The sequence below is a fragment of the Balaenoptera musculus genome, chromosome 20 (genome assembly GCF_009873245.2).
Source record: "Balaenoptera musculus isolate JJ_BM4_2016_0621 chromosome 20, mBalMus1.pri.v3, whole genome shotgun sequence".
Classification (NCBI taxonomy): domain Eukaryota; kingdom Metazoa; phylum Chordata; class Mammalia; order Artiodactyla; family Balaenopteridae; genus Balaenoptera; species Balaenoptera musculus.
Window position 1 is genome coordinate 6422939 of NC_045804.1, and position 16362 is coordinate 6439300.

A 16362-nucleotide genomic window follows, 5' to 3' on the forward strand; every position below is an offset into this window, starting at 1 on the left:
GATGTTTGTAAGAACCAGCAACAAGCCGGGAAAAGGAACAAGCCGCTGACACTGAAAGAAATAAAATGCAACAAAGGGGGCCATTCTCTTTTCCGGAACCAGGAACTCCTAGCCTAGCGCAGATGTGAAAGGCCACAAAGTTGCTGTCAAGTCCCCCCTAATGCGGAGAAACAGCGTTTGCTGCCAGGAGTGGGGTCTGATCACCCCTCTGCAGAGCTCTCCCCATGGGACGCTCCTAAACCTTCTTCTGGGTCTTTTTTTTTTTTTTTGGCAGTACCACACGGCTTGCGGGATCTTAGTTCCCCGACCAGGGATTGAACCCACGGCCCTCATCAGTGAAAGCGCAGAGTCCTAACCACTGGACCGCCAGGGAACGCCCATTCTGGGTTATTTTTCTCTTCCTTCCAGACCTGGGGGAGCTGAAGGTTGCCTGGAGGAGTAGCACGCACTTCCCGCTTCCAACCAGTTGTGCTTGTTGCTGTAGCCTGACAGCTTCAGAGCAACGAAGCCCTTCTTCCCCTCGTGCTGACACCCAGGCTCAGAACGGACTTGGCAGGGAGGTGCTTGGGGTTCCCAGGCTGGGTCTCCAGCCCCTGCCGGGACCCTGCATCTGGGCTATCGAGAGGCACCTTTCTAATTCTTGTGGTCCTTGTTTGCAGGCCCAGGAGAGTCACCTCCATTGACCTTCCCTCTCTACTTCTGAGCAGAGAGACGCTTCCTTCAGGGTCTGCTCAGCTCCAGGCAGGACAAACGTGGTGGGGAGGGGGACAAGCACAGAGAAGGCGCCGATTTCCTCCTCCTGTCACGTGTCCCGGCTGCTTGGAGGCAGGATCCCGTCTGCCTGTATTATTTCAAAGTTCCATTGTTCTGACGCTGTGGGCTGTCGTTTGCTCTACAACAAAGCCTTTCTCTTGTGAGACGCTGAGAAAGCCTATTGTGGGAACAAAAGGTCAGGTAGCAACAGAGGGACCCTTCAGTTTAAACATTTTATTCCTCAACCCCCAAAAGAATTCATCACCCAAAGTGTTTAAACTTTGAAGAGAATCTTCAAGGAAGAAAAATGGCTTCTCTTGTTTGTTTCCCCATCTGGGTCTGTCTTTCTAGGAAAGCATTGTGTCTTGGAGCCCAGGTCCTGGTTAGGTAGGGCCAGATCGAGCCTGTCCCCTGGATGGAGGGACCCACGGGCTGGGCGGGTAGTGGGAGCCTCCGCTGCCCATCCTCCGTCTGGACCACAGCCTCATGACTCTTCAGGGCTGGGGGTGGCGCCCGTGGGGCACTCATTCAAGGCCAAGCTCTTCTCCTCCAGAGTTTGAGGCAGAGGGTTTACCTCTCTGGCTTCCCCCGACCCGAGGCCAGACTCAGAAGCCCTGCCCCTCCCCAGGTGTCTGGAACCACCCAGAAGATGAAGGTGGACCTCGAGCAGCACCTGGCCCGGCTCAGTGAGATCTTTGCCACCCGGGGAGATTACCTCCAGACGCTGAAGTTCATGCAGCAGATGGCGGGCAACGTCATCGTGCAGTTGGCAGGGGTGCCCGTGTGGACAGAGGTCACTGAGGAGCTGACCGAACTGGCCAGCCAGACTGGCTACGTGGAGTACTACCGGTGAGGGGCCCCGGGGAGGGGTGGTGGGGCTGCACCAGCTTCCTTCATCCAAGCCAGCGTCCTGGGGCTTGGGCTGGGAAGTGCCACCAGAAGGTCTTAATAAGCCTTGATGACTGAAACCCCTAGGGCATGAGGGCTGGTGGGGGCCGAGCGGTGGGCACGTAGTACAGCCTGCTTGTGCAGGCAGGCGCTGGGCCCCCGGCAGGGGCAGTGATGTGCCCAGATCTCAGCGCAGGAGGCTGGACCTGGCCTCCCACCCCTCCTCACACAGCAGCGGGCTCCTCCGGGACCAGCATCCTCTGTGGCTGGCGCTGGGTGAAGTGCTGGTGGCTTATGGGTTCCTCACCTGCCCGGGTTTCTGGGACAGGGCTCCCTGCACCTGCGTTCTCGGCCACAGAGGTGCAGGGGGTCGGGGAGATGGCAGCCTCTTTGCCTCCCCCCAATGGCAGCTGCTTAGCGAGCTCAGAGATGTCTCCGGCCTGAGTGATGTGGGCTGCGGGGCGCCACCCCACCTTTGCCGTATCAGGTATGCAGGTTCATACCTGTGTCATCGAGCCTTTGGGGTTTCACTTACGTCCCCCCTGCCTCCCCATCACCCAAACCCCATCCCAGGTGAAGGCCCTGGACACAGGCCAGCTGACCAGGGACCGGCTGCCCTCCCTCCACGCACAGGGTCTGGTGAAGGTCACTCTGGGGACAGCCAAGAAAGGAGGCGGCAGTCCCGGCTTTGGGGGGCTCCCAGCCGAAGGGTGACACCCACTCGTGGCATACACGTCCTTGCGCACCCAGGGCAGGGCTCCTGGCACGGAGGCAGTGCTGGGGAGCAATGGACACAGGAGCCCTGAAGAGCAAGTATCCGCTCTTTGGATGCCCCTCCCCCCCATAATTTGTTGCCTCCCCTTCAAGCCATTAGCAAAGGTCAGAGTCTTTACCACAACATTGCACAGTTTACTCTGGATTCATTTCCCCTTTATGAGAAAGCCCCATCCCAGGCTGAACTGACCCAGAGAAAATGCTTCTGGTGGCCTCTGGCCAGAGACCTCCCCATCCAGGGCTCTCCTTTCCCCAGGGTAGGAGATGGCCGGGCCCCAACCAGGGGAAGCTCATTAGGTCCCCTGGCCCTGGACAACGCTCCTCGTCCCTCCCTTCCCCGCCCATCCAGCCCCTGCCTTTCCAGACGTCACCAATGCAGCTTCCCACCAGATTTTTTTTTGCTCACGTGCAAAAACACCTTTCTCCCAAGTGACCAAAAAGAAACTGCAACTCTAAGGACTGCCAACTCACTGACTTGTGACCCAATACAGTGGCATCTGATTAGTCCTGTGACATGAGGGACAGTCATTGCCTGAGCCTCCTAAATCTTTTTGTCGTGGAAAGTAGGTATCCGTTTTGACCCTGCCATTCTCTCTGAGTGGACCTAACCTGGGGCCATGTACACTGAAGGGCCTAATGCGGGCATTTTGAGAATGACTATGGTGAAATAAGTCAGAATGTATGTATCAACCGGGACTTATGTTTAAGATGATTTTATGAAAAGATGGGGTAAGTGTGGTGACCGCTGCACAGTATCTATTTCAATGTGGGCGACTGAGAGCGTCCCCTGGAACCCCCATCCCCGACTTCCACCCCTTGTTCAGGTCTAGTTCAAGGTTAGCACCTGAGGCTCTTGAACGTTAGTGATGTTCTGCCCCTTGCCCTCATCTGCTGTTTACTCCCGCCTCTTGCCTGAGCTGCCCTAAAACAAAAGCCTTATTTTATTCTTCATGACCTAACCAGCCTTAGGGGCTGGGTCTCCTTTGGGCGGCCTCCTCATCTTTGCTTTCCATATGGCTCTAGAGCACAGCCATCCAGCTAAGCAAATTCTTTTTAGTACTTTTACACAAGGCCTGGCTAAGTATTGGAGGCAATTAAAAAGCCACGAGACTCCTCTCCGGAGATTTACAAAGGGTGTAACAGCAAGCGCATCAACACCGGATATGGGAGGAGCTGAGAGAGTAGGGGCCTGAGCTGCTCCTGCGAGAGCCAAGTTCTTGGTTAGAAACACATCCCCAGGTCATCCCCGGGCTCCTCTGGGAAAATGCATCCGCCTCGCAGAGCTGTTTCCAGGAACCCTTTACTACACAAGGAGGCGTGGATGCCTTGAAACACAGTCATTGTGGAGAGTCGATTAGAAGCAGTCCTAACTGATTTCCTGCTAATGTGCAGAGGAGAGGAGAGAGAGGTAACAAGAAACCTTTAGGTTGGAAACATGAAACCAGGACTTTGGGAGGCGCCTGGCGGCTGGCTCTGTCTCTTGTAGGAAGGCTCCGAGACATGGAGAGTCTGGAATTCCTGGGCCAGGCTCTTCTACCACGGGCCTCAGTTTAACAATCTGTAGAACGAGGTTCTTTTTTAAAAAATTTATTTAATTTATTTTATTTTTGGCTGCGTTGGGTCTTCGTTGCTGCGTGCGGGCTTTCTCTAGTTGCGGCGAGTGGGGGCTACTCTTCTTGCGGCGTGCGGGCTTCTCATTGCGGTGGCTTCTCTTGTTGCGGAGCACGGGCTCTAGGCACGTGGGCTTCAGTAGCTGTGGCGCACGGACTCAGTAGTTTTGGCGCACGGGCTTAGTTGCTCCGCGGCATGTGGGATCTTCCCGGACCAGGGCTCGAACCCGTGTCCCCTGCATTGGCAGGCGGATTCTTAACCACTGCATCACCAGGGAGGCCCTGTAGAATGAGATTCTAATGCTAGATGTTCCTGAGGTTCTTTCAAGCTCCGACTCTGATTCTAAGAAGACTGGCTCTTGGTGGCCTTGTCCTAGTGGAGGGCGGGGCGGGCTCTGCACTTCGCCAGAGCCGCTAGATCCATTCCTGGGAGCTCCAGAGACTACAGTGGCTGCCCCGGCTCCGCTCCAGGCAGGGAATCGAGGATTTTGATTAGTCCCCTTTTTGAGGCGTTTAGCCTCCGTTCGTAAAGGGGGGAGTTCGTAAAGGGGGAAGGAACCTCGTTTGGCTGCCAGGCGGCTTCCAGCGTGCTCTCCCCCACTGGAGCTTCTTTGTCACTTTCTTCCAGCTCCACCCCACTCCCTACCCACACTCCAGGCTCTTTCTTACCCTCTTTGTGGTATTAGTGAAGCAGAAAACCTTTGCTGGAGAGAAGTCAACGTATTTACTTGGCTTTTGCATCAGGAGACATAATGATCAGAAGACTCCCCTCTTCTGGGACTAGGAGAAGCCCCTTCTCTCTGCTCCCTGCCTTCTCCGGCCACCAGTTCCCAACGCTCACATTGGTCCCCCAGCGCAGGGCCGATGGAAGTGGCTGCTCAGCGAGGCTGGAGCTGAGCTGTGAGGGCGCCTTGGAATCCTGTTTGGAAGGGAACGAACCAGGGCTCTTTGCTTGGGATCTTCTCAGCACCCTTGGACTTGGGTACCCTGGGCTCTGCAGCCCATGCTTTGCAGAAGCAGAAAAGCAGGGACCCCGGAATCCCTCTGCCTTTCTTTGTTTCCCTTTTCATTTAGCGAGCACTTAATCCTCACAGAGTTCCGGCCTCCTTCACAGGTTTGCAAACTGAGGCTCAAGGGGGAGGGGGGTGCAACTTGCCAAGTTCTCCAGCTGGTGCGTGACCGCCTTTCCCCATCACCTCAGCCCTGGGTGGGCAGCAAAAGGCCAGAGGAGTGAGGGGCTGGGAGGCCTGGAGGTTCTTGGTGCCCTGGGATGGCCTGGCCTGGGCTCCCTTGCCCCACCCCGAGCTCCTGATGGTCTGGGGATGAACCCACTCATCCGAGAATCCCCTGGCGCTAAGCTCGGTGCCTGGCACAAAAGGTGCTTGAAATCAAAACCTAATTAAAAGGATATATGTATATGTATAACTGAATCATTTTGCTGTACACCTGAAACCAACATTGTAAGTCAACTACATATACTCCAGGACTTCCCTGGCGGTCCAGTGGTTAAGACTCCGCGCTTCCACTGCAGGGGGCGTGGGTTCGATCCCTGGTCGGGGAGCTAAGATCCCACATGCCGCCGGGTGTGGCCAAAAAAGAAAGAAAAAAAACTATACTCCAATATAAAATAAAATTTAAATTAAAAAAAATAAAATAAGCTACAAGGATATATTGTACAATGTAGCCAATATTTTATAATAACTATAAACGGAGTATCACCTCCAAAACTTGTGAGCCAGTGTATTGTACACCTGTAACTTATGTAATATTGTACAGCAACTATACTTCAATTTAAAAAAAAGTTTAAAAAAAGGGAAAAAAAAGTAAATGAAAGGAGAAATGTATTTCCTCGGTTGCACCAGCCATGTTTCACATTCTCGTGGCCACACGTGGGTAGTGGCAGAGAGAGTGGACAGTGCAGAGGTGGTCCACTTCCATCACTGCAGAAAGTTCAGGGGCCCGTGCTGGTCCAGACCTTCAGCCGGGGCAGGGAAAGGTGACTCCTCTGTCCGGGCAGAAGCGGGTGCAGCTCCCGGAGCCCAGAGGAGCTGTCGGCCGTGCACGCCGGCTTCTCCTGTCCGGGGCAGGGACGCTCCCCTGGTCTAGTTTGCTTAGCCACTGGCTGTGGGCGGTTTGTATCACGAAGGGTCCAGCGGGCCTGGGACAGTGGTCCAGGCCTCCCTGGTGGGCCCCAGGTGGGCAGATGCTCCCCCTGACCATCCCTTCCCGTCTGCTCAGGTGGCTCTCCTACCTCCTGTTCTTCGTCCTGGACCTGGTCCTTTGCCTCCTCGCCTGCCTGGGACTGGCCAAGAGCTCCAGGTGCCTCCTGGCCTCGTGAGTAGCCCCGCCTCTGGGCCTGGGACAGGAGCTGGCCAAGGGTGTGGGGTGACAGTGCCACCATGAGAGAGATGAGGGCCTGGCAGGGCTGGGAGGATGTCGTGGGGGCAGCAGCCGCCAACTCACCATACGGACACCAAGCCAGCTCCAGGCTTTCTCCCACGTGTCCCCTCCCTCCTGGGCCTGACTGTTGAGCAGCTGAGGCGTTACAGCCACTCGCCGCCTCAGCTTGCGCCCTCACTGCCATGTCTCTTCGGCTCAGGGACCTGTGCCCCAGGCATCGGTCCATATCCCTCTGCCGGCAGTCAGCGGGGCGATGTCAGGGCAGGGGCTGAGGCTGCCCTCAGGGCCACCGCAAGAGTCTGGGGGTCGGGGGGACAAGATCGTAGCCGAGAGGAAGGGCGCTGAAGGTTGGCGGGGTGACAGCCATCACGGGGTCCCCCGCCTGCCGGCCTTGGCCTGGATCCCACCGGCAGCTGCCTCTCTCCTAGGGTGCTGTGCTGTGGGGTGCTGGCCCTGCTCCTCAGCTGGACGTCCCTGGCCGCTGACACTGCTGCGGCAGTGGTGAGTTGGGGGCCCTGGGGGTGCTGGGTGGTCTGACCAGGTGGACCGTCTGTCTGGTGGTGCATCGATGTGTCCCGTCCAGCGTCCCCGGGGCAGGGCCACCTGCCAGTCTCATTCCCTAACCTAGAACCCCAGAGTCTCAGGACTAAAGGGGCTGGGCTCATCTGTGCCAGCCCCCTCCCCCTTCAGATGGGGACACAGGCCCGGGGAAAGGAAGGGGCTCGCCCAGGGTCACGAGGCATTTGGGGGCAGAGCCAAGATGAGACCCCTGAAGCCTGATCCCTTTCCCGCCCCGCTGGCCCATTCCCAGCCACGGCTTGTGAGGACGGGCACAGATGACCAGGTGCCTTCTCTCTGGGTATAAAGAACTAACCAGGTCTGGTGGGTGTGGGCGGGATTTGAACCTCAGGCTGGAGGAGCCCTCCAGCTTCAGAAGCACACTCCTGGGCCGGCTTCCCCGGTGTCAGGAACGGGGAAGGTGGCGTTTCACCTGCTTCCCGTCCCCTTGCCCTTGGACTCACACACACCATCTAGAACGCAGTGGTGTATGTTTCCTGATGGGGTGCCTCGAGATGTGAAAAAAACAAAACCAAGCGCGCACACACACACACACACACACAAGGTGGGTCAGGAGTGTAAGGGGGGAAGCTTCCTATGCAAGTATGTTTGGTCTTTAATAGACCTAATGCTCTAGAGAAGCTGTGTGCGTGTCATTCATTCATTCGTTCGTTCGTTCAGCTGACGTTTGGCTGTGTGGCACTCAATGATGCGGGGGCCTGGGGATGCAGAAACAGGAGGGCATGATGTTAGCTCCTGACTAAGTCGCAGCCCGCAGAAGAAAGACATGTAGGCAGATCATTGCAATCCCATGTGAATCGATACATGGCGGTGCACGGTGTGTGTGTGTGTGTGTGGCACAGGGGGCAGGATGTACCGAGGGATTTCCGGGAACCCCTAGCTGACTTAAGGGCCACAAAGTAACCCCGTGACCTGCATCCGTTCTGCCCTTTCAACCTGGGGAGAAAAGAAAAGGGCTCACTGGAACCCCTCTACCCAAATGCGTGCCTGGCCCAGTGACTTGAGGGCTGGCTGGTGGCTCTGGCCTTGGCCACTTTGCATCCATGAGGCCCCCAGAATGAGTAGACCCTGGTGCAGCTTGGCTCAGAGTAGCTTTGGGCAAAGCTTGTCCGGAAGGGGGAGAAGGTGGGCATCTCCTGTTTTGTCTCCCCTCCCCCCATTCAGTGTCCGCTTTGGGCAGGAGGGCGCACTGGACAGGCGAAAGGCAGGAGCCTACATCCCCAGGGCTGAGGCCGCTCCAGATACGGGCAAGAGCAGAGCAGGAGAGCGCAGGTCATGCTCAAATGCATCCTGCCGTCATCTGGAGCTGGGCGGGCTGTACACGGTCTGGGGGGAGCGGCTGCTGGCCGGAGCCCCTCGCACAGCTGCCTGGCGACAGCTTCTCCTCCAGGGACAAGCGTGGGCGCAGAGAAGCTTGCATATGGTGGGCCCTTCCCCGTCTGCCTTCTCAAAGCAGCGATGGCCTCCAGCTGGCCACCGCGGGCTGCCTTTTGGGAGACAGCTCCGTCCCAGCGGGGACTTCAGCTCCCAGCTGAGAGCCCCGGGATGACAGGGAGCTGGAGAGAAAGGCCGTTTCCCTGATTCGATTAGTCAGGCCCTTGTGTGAGAGAGAGAGAGGGCGAGGGAGTGAATGGGGCTTTGATGGGGCTGCACATCCTGCTGCATTTTAATAGGAAGTGGGGGGAGAAGGAGCGAGGCCCGCAAAGGCTATTGTGGGGAGCTTTTGTGCGGCCACTGCCCCTGCTGTCTGAGCCTGTTTTTTTGGGGGTGTTTTTGTTTTTGAGATCTGTGGAACCAGAGCTCCAGCACTGCCTTCCCACTGCAGGGGTGGCCTCACCCCGTGCCTTCCCCGTCCCCCAGAAAGGGCCTCCATGAGACAGGAGCGTTGCCCCTAAGAATGTGATGGGGAGGGAGCTGGGAGCTGGGGAGCTGAGCCTTATCTGCTCGACCACCCCCTGTGCAGTCAGGAGTGTAAGGCAGAGGTGAAGGGTGAGGGGCAGAGAGGAGAGAAGGAGCCCAAGGAGAAGGAAGGGGGAGAAGTGGATTCCGGGAGAAGAAGGAGGAAAGGGTCACCCAGGTGCTTTGGCCGCAGGGCACCACTGACTGAGCCGAGGTCTCCCTGGGAATCGGCCATGGAGGGACGGCGGGCCCACCTCACTGGGCCCTAACCCAGCGAGGGTTCTTTTTTTTAAATATTTCATATAATAAGCTTATTTTAATAGTGCAAAAAGTAATCTGCTTCCAATTAATAAAGGAAAAACTTCCAAAGAATTTTATAAAAATAGCCAATACTTTGAACAAATACAAAAGCAAATAACTAGGTAAATATTACAATTATATGCTCCAAGCCCAAGGAGCCTGGCCTCTGGAACCCCCCTGGCTGGGTCCTCATCCCCTCCCCCCCTCCCCAGCAGGGGGCCCTGGGACCATAACTGAAGTTCCCCAGGCCTCCGTCTCCTTGTCTCCTCTTGTGTAAAATGGGGAGAACAGCAATCTCCTTGAAGGGTTGTTGTTGGGACGAGATGGGTTGGTTGACCCCTGGGAGGCACATAGTAAGGATCCATTGCTTTACTGCACATTTACTCCCTTTCTAGGAGGGTCACAGGGTGACTTCAACTGTGCTCGGCGCACCCTCCCCCGCCCCCGCCCCCATCCCCATCCCCGTTGCGTGAAGAAAGCACACGCGTGCACACGCACATACGGGCCCTTGTCTTCACCGATAGGAAGGCTGAATCCTCACTGAGGGTCTGAAGAGCAGGCCCGGCCTGAGGAGGGGGGGTGAGGGGCGCATCCCTGGTGGAGCCTCTGCCAGCGGCCTCCTGTCCTTCTTTGGATCCCAAACTTGTTGGGGGTGACCCAGACCAAGATGGCGGCCTCGCTCTTCATGTTTCCCAAGGCCTCCCCATCCCCCTGCTTGGCTCTGGCTCCCCTCTCTCTGCCACTCCTGTAACGGGGGTGAGGGTGCACCCCTGGGCCCGCTGGTGCAGCAGCTCTGATCTATAATAATAAACCAGTCTGATGATGGACCCTAGTGATTTGAGTATTAAATGGTTCTCCCAGGGTCCCGAGGCATGTGGTTGTGTGAGCACGTGTGCGTGTACAGATGTGGCTCTGTGGAAGCTCTGTATCTGGAGGGGCATTTGATTCCCCAATCCCACCCAGACACACACTTTCTAGACCGTAAGTGCCATAGTACAGCTTGCCACTGTGTCTCATGCCTAGAACATCGTCTGGCACCTAGTAGGTACTCAATAAATATTTGTCAACTCGGTGAATGAATGAGCGATGCTCCAGCATTGCCCCCTGAGGCAGCCCTTCCTGAAGGAGGACAGGGCACGGGCAGGAAAGGGCCGTGGAGAGGAGTCCCCGGCTTGGAGAGCACGCACTGGAGCAGGGGTGCCCCTGGGAACGGGCCAGAGGACCAGAGCTTCCCCTGGCTGCTCTGAAAGGTGGACTTCCCCCCTCTACCCAGTGTCCCACTGCACCCCCCAGGCCAGATCTGGGGAGGGCCTGGCTCAGAGGATGGCCTCCTTGCCGCTGCCTCTTCCAGGGCCCAGATGTGCTTCCACTCAGCCCTGTGGGCCCTTGGTGGTCACCTAGCCAGGCCGCACTGCCGTGTCCCAGTCCCCCAGCGCGGCAGTGGCAGAGCCTGGAACCCGTGTCCTCAGCCCCGTGCTCTTCCTGGTCCCCCATCTCATCATGACAGGACCTGCACCCAAAAGCTCAAAGATGGATTCAGCACCAATGTAGTTCTTTAGAAAGAGATTCTGAGGGAGGCTTCATAGATGGACAGCCCCAGAGCGGGGGTGGACTTGGTAACAGCGAGACAAAAAATAAAATAGAGATGAGCAAACGAGGCCATGGTGCAAATAACTCTCCAAAACTCATTCCGCAGCTTACCCTTGACCCAGGTCCACCCCAGAAGAGGCATTTGGAAATAAGAGTTAACCGTAGTGCCTGCTGTTGGCCACTTTTCTGAGTACTTTATGTAGATTAATTCATTAGGTGAATAGCGTTTTTCTCTCCATGTGACTGACGAGGCCGCTGAGACACAGGATAAGGCATTTGTCTGTAAAGTTACAGAGCTGGGCGGGGGCAGAGCCAGGATTCGAGCGCAGGGAGGATGGCTGTTGACTATTCTTGCCCACCGAGGTCTGAGCTGCGGGGTCCCCGTGCCTGGGGCCAAGGGCACCCGGTTCCTCCCAGGGCCCCGGTATGTGACTTTCCTCCACCCCTCCCGTCTCTCCACGGCTCAGGGCACCGGCGACTTCTGCGCGGCTCCCGACGCCTTCATCCTGAACATCACGGAGGGCCAGCTCCGCACAGGTAACAAGCTCTGGGGCCTCTGTGGTCAGAGCCACTCAGGATGCTCAGTCCAGGCCCGTGGTCAGCCAGACTGTGTCCCTACTTACCCCTTTCAGCACTGTAGTCACCCAGTGCCTCCCACCCCTGTACTTCAGGTCCAGCTGGACCGCTGGGTCATTTCTTAGAAGCTACCTCCTTTGGGAGCTCGGGTACCGGCTTGGCCGCTGAGGATGGATGAGCACCCGGTCACATGTGAGCGCCTGCCTGACCCAGTGTCTTTGCCTTGCAGAGGTGACCCGTTATTACCTGTATTGCAGTCAGAGTACAAGCAGCCCCTTCCAGCAGGTACGGCCTGCCCAGCCCAGCCCTCACCCTGCCCCCAGCCCCCTCGGTGGTCAGCTCGCTCCCTCTTGACCCCAAGCCCCAGCACTGACCAATAAGGTGGCAGTGGCTGGGTGTTCTTTGCTTCTTTGGGGTCCTCTGCAGGGGACAGTGCTCTTGGTCAGCGGGCTTGCCCATCCGTCACCCTGGATGCTGGTTACCAGGCAGAGGTTGTGCAGTAGATCTGGGTTGGGGCCCAAGATTCTGCGTTTCTCACAAGCACCCCCCCTCCCAAGGCTGTCCCAGCAGGACATTTAGAGTAGCAGGAAGCAAGAGAATGGTGCGGCTCTGGAGAAGCCTGAGGGCTGAGGGGAAGACCTCCTGTAAGCAGGAAGGGCCAGGATCCGGGAAGCGACTGCGGCTGCAGACGGGGGAGGGGCTGCCGGGGAATCAGGCGGCTGCGGGGGCTCCTGGGCATCAAGCTCACGCGGGACCTCGGTCTCTCCTGGCCCAGGCACTGACCGTCTTCCAGCGCTCGCTGAGCAACATGCAGACCCAGGTGACGGGACTGCTGCAGTTTGCGGTCCCGCTCTTCCCCACGGCAGAGGTAAGGGGGCCGGCCACCTCCCACAGGGCCGGGCTTCGCAGACCAGGCTATGGAAAGAAAGTTTCCCCTCCCGGCAGTCTAGCCACTTCCTTCGGCTTTAAAGGCCTCTCTGCAAAAGCTGCGGTTTGCGGTTTTATCCACAAGCCCTGCCCCCAGCGCTCATGCTCTGCCTCTCCATCTGTCTGCATGTTCGCCTCTTTCTTTCTTCCGGCTTCAGAAAGATCTGCTCAGAATCCAGCTCCTGTTGAATTCATCCGAGTCCAGCCTCCACCAGCTGATGGCCATGTTGGATTGCCGGGGGCTGCACAAGGTGCCGGGGTGGCCCTGGGGGCGCGGGTGGAAGGCGGGGGGGGGGGTGGGACACCCCAGCAGGCCACATCTTCCCAGAGAGAAGGCTGCCGAGGCTGGGAGAGTGATTGCCTGGGCTCCCTTCAGGCTCAGGGAATGGGGTAGAAGAGGTGCCTGGCTTCTGGATTCTCTCCAGTAGCCGAGCCGGGGAGCCTCAGTGAAAGGTACTAGGGGGTGCGGGTAGGAGAGTTGGATCCGTTTACCTCTAGAACGCTGGGGGGCCCTGAGCTGTATGAGGGAGGCTGTTCCCCGTTGCCCAGACTCCCAGCCATCTGGTCACCTGACCAATTCCTGAATTGCAAGTGGACATCCCATTCTCATTGCCAGCGTCATCTCTAGGAGTTTGGAATATCCGACGATCGTGCAGGGAACACACTGGGAGTATGTGAGGCCCTCTCTTCCCCAAAGCAGAAAGCCAGTGCATGTCAATGGCTTTCACGTCCCGTGTGGATTTCGAGCAAATATTCGTAATAATGTTCACAGCTGCCATTTACTGAGTCCTTGGTTCTGTGTTCAGCCTTGTTCTGTGCAGTTTATATCCAACATGTCACAGTTTTACTCACAGTTTTACTGTGAGATACATGTTATTTCATGGGAAATTTTATAGATAAGCAACATGCGTGTGTGTGTCTATGTATGTGGATGGATAGATGGATAGATAGATAGGCAGATAGACAGATGTATCTATCTACCTATCTATCTATCTATATGTATACCTAAAAAGTAGCTTACCGAAGATCCCAGAGCTATCAATTCAAGGGCTTGGGTTTCCGACCCCAGCAGTCTGACTTCAGAGCTGAGAACATGGGAGTCGCCCCAGTACCCTCCCTCCCCGTCCACATCCAATCCCTCAGCAAGTCCTCACAACTATACTCTCAGATATATCCTGCTCCGTCCACTTCTCTCTCCCTCCACAGCTCCTGCCTTGGTCCGAGAACCCTCCCGCTCCCCTGGGTGAAAACCGTGACCTCCCAACCGGTCCCCACTTTCTCCTGCCCTCTTACCTTTCATATATGGCAGCCAGGGAGCCAGAGCGGTCTTTTAAAAATGGATAGGATCACATCCCTTCCATCCCCAAACCTGCCCATGTCTTCCCATCACCTTGTGTAAAGTTCAAACTCCTCGCCTGTCCTGCGAGGCCCAGCATGGCCTGGTGCCATCTCACCCGTCCCCTGATGGCCTTTTTCCTCTTTCCTGAACACACCAAGCTTGTCTGCTTTGCCTCAGGTGCTCAAGGCACACTCCACTCCTTGCCATCCTGGCCTCAGATTAAATGCCCCCCGCCCCCTGGCTCCCCCACCCCGCAAGCTCATCTGTCCTGTTCAGAGCCCAGCACACAGTAGGTATTCAGCAAAGGCTTGTAGAGAGAACCCGAGAAGCCCCATGGTGTTGGGGTCCCGAGCGTGGACCCTGAGTGGCTATTCAAGGTGCTTGGGATGGGGGAGGGGCAGAGATCCCGAGTCCAGGCTGGGGGAGAGGGGCTTTCAGAGACCAGCTCAGACCCCAGGCTGTGTCCCACTCCCCCTCCAGCTATGTGTCCCTCTTCCTCCGCCAGGACTACCTGGATGCCCTCACTGGCATCTGCTACGACGGCCTCAAGGGCCTGCTGTACCTCGGCCTCTTCTCCCTCCTGGCCGCCCTCGCCTTCTCCACCATGATCTGCATGGGGCCAGGGGCCTGGAAGCACTTTGCCACCAGGTGGGCTGCCTGGGCGGCTTCCTGGGGGAGGAGGTGGGAGGCTCAGCTCTGTGACTGAACCGAGAGCTGATAACCTGGGATGGAGAAGGGCAGCAGGGGGACCAGGCATTCAGCCCCAACAGGCTGGCTGGTTTTCTGCCCAAGCGTCCCTGGAAGTCCAGACAGAACCCCAAAAGGAGATTGGAGGGGGCCAGGGCAGGAGCAGGGCCAAGGATGGTGACAGCGTCATGCCACAGCCTGGCATCCTTTGCTTATCGCCTCTTCCTCTGCAGGACTTTGTGGCGTGATGCTGCTGCTGGGAGGGGTGCCTCAGAATACCAGAAGGACACATTGTAGCACCAGGGCGCCTATAGTCTCACTGAGGAGATAGACAGAGACAAGATGGTATTTCAGTGTCTTGAGAGTAGATGAGAAAAGGAAGCAGGGTAGGGAGGGTCCGTGTGCCTGTGGTCAGCATGGTGGACTGCCTGGAGGAGGTGGATGTGCAGTTGGGAATGGAGCAGAGTAATATCAAAGAACCTCAAGGAGACACCTGTGGCCAGAGGGAGAGTCCTGGGAGGCAAGATTGGGAAGCAGGCCGGGACCCCACTGCCTGGAGCCTGCCTCGCCCCTCACAGCTGGCCATGTCCTACGTGTCATTCCAGGGATAGAGACTACGACGACATCGACGATGACCCCTTCAACCCCCAGGCCCGGCGCATCGCCGCCCACAACCCCCCTCGCGGGCAGCTTCGCAGCTTCTGCAGCTACAGCAGCGGCCTGGGCAGCCAGACCAGCCTGCAGCCCCCGGCCCAGACTATCTCCAATGCCCCCGTCTCGGAGTACATGTACGGCAGGGCTCCCAGGGCCTCCCCGGTACCTCCCCCGACACATCGGGCTGGATCTGCGGGCAGCACGTTTGGGTCCAGAGAGCCGGGTGGGGAGGAGGCATCCGAGGCCAGCGCGGTCCCCTCCCTGCAGCCAGGATGCCAGGTGGGAAGTCCCCCGGGGAGCATCTAGTGCTGGAGGAAGAGCCCCTGCAGGTGTCAGGTCTTTTGCCTCAAGCTTGCAGGGCAGGTTGAAGGCCCGAGAAGCTGCATCTCTCCAGGCCACACTGCTCCTGGCGCCATAACCCCATCTGCTCCTTCTCCCCAGGCCTCCCTGTCTTCCTGCCCTCACTCCCTCCCGTCTATCCGTGGTCCTTTTCCATCTCCCATCTGCACACCCCCGGGACCCTCCTGTAGAAATCTGAGCAGACACCCCCCCACCCGGCCTCCCCAGCCTGAGCACTCCCCGCTCCTTTCGGCCCTGCAGGAACCAAGCTGTGCTCTTCGGTGGGAACCCACGCTACGAGAATGTGCCGCTTATTGGAAGAGGCTCCCCTCCGCCCACGGTAACCTGGGCTCCCGGGGCAAAGGCACTGCCCTTGTGGGGAGGGGGGAATAATTGAAGAAAAAAACCTCCTGCGGACCCAGTGACTCCCCGCCACAGAGGTAGAAAAGAATGAAAGTTTTGTTACCAGATAAGCATTAGACCAGACTGCCATGCACATTGCAGGCTATCTGCTAAGGGGACTGTAAAGTCAGAGCTCATCCTACACAGCCAGGTAGGTAGACGCACCGCATTCCATACCTGTCCTCAAGATAAACGGTTCCTGTCCGCCAACAATAGGACTCAGCAGCACCATTTGTCACACTGGTTCATCCTAAATCCACCTGGTAATTGTGTGGCCATCAGGGCTCACTAACTGCCAGGGAGATGGGGGACAGTCTTCCTGATGCTACCATTTCAGAGATGGCTCCCAGCCCCGGAAGAAAACGTTCCTGGATTGTAAAACTGCTGAGAGCCTTCGTTGGCCTTTAAAAGGTTTATACACCTCTCAAAGGGACAGAGGAGTAATTTATGATGATCAGCTTTCTAAAGGAAATGCTGCTCAAAGAAGCATTTCTTTCCCTTTTTGCACCGGGGAAATTTTTTCTTTTTAGATTTACGTTTACCTTGACACCCTGGGCTAGAGGGTCAGGGGCCCCTGTGGTGGCAGGTCTGGGAGGGCTAATACCAGACCTGCCTGCCCCAAACCACCCCACCCCCCGCAGCTCC

At 57.2% G+C, this 16362-nt stretch overlaps 1 protein-coding gene across 4 annotated transcripts in view; it reads left to right on the forward strand.

Moving 5' to 3' along the window:
- TTYH2 (tweety family member 2) overlaps window positions 1-16362 on the forward strand; it is a 38559-nt gene that overhangs the window by 16258 nt on the left and 5939 nt on the right. For 3 of the 4 annotated variants that reach the window (XM_036836971.1, XM_036836970.1, XM_036836972.1), the window contains exons 4-13: window positions 1382-1602; window positions 6264-6359; window positions 6854-6926; window positions 11261-11330; window positions 11599-11654; window positions 12145-12237; window positions 12455-12547; window positions 14141-14283; window positions 14928-15110; window positions 15577-15655. In XM_036836971.1, coding sequence (XP_036692866.1) covers window positions 1382-1602; window positions 6264-6359; window positions 6854-6926; window positions 11261-11330; window positions 11599-11654; window positions 12145-12237; window positions 12455-12547; window positions 14141-14283; window positions 14928-15110; window positions 15577-15655 — 1107 coding nt within the window. The remainder of the gene's footprint in view (window positions 1-1381; window positions 1603-6263; window positions 6360-6853; window positions 6927-11260; window positions 11331-11598; window positions 11655-12144; window positions 12238-12454; window positions 12548-14140; window positions 14284-14927; window positions 15111-15576; window positions 15656-16362) is intronic. The other variant, XM_036836973.1, reaches the window with a different exon arrangement.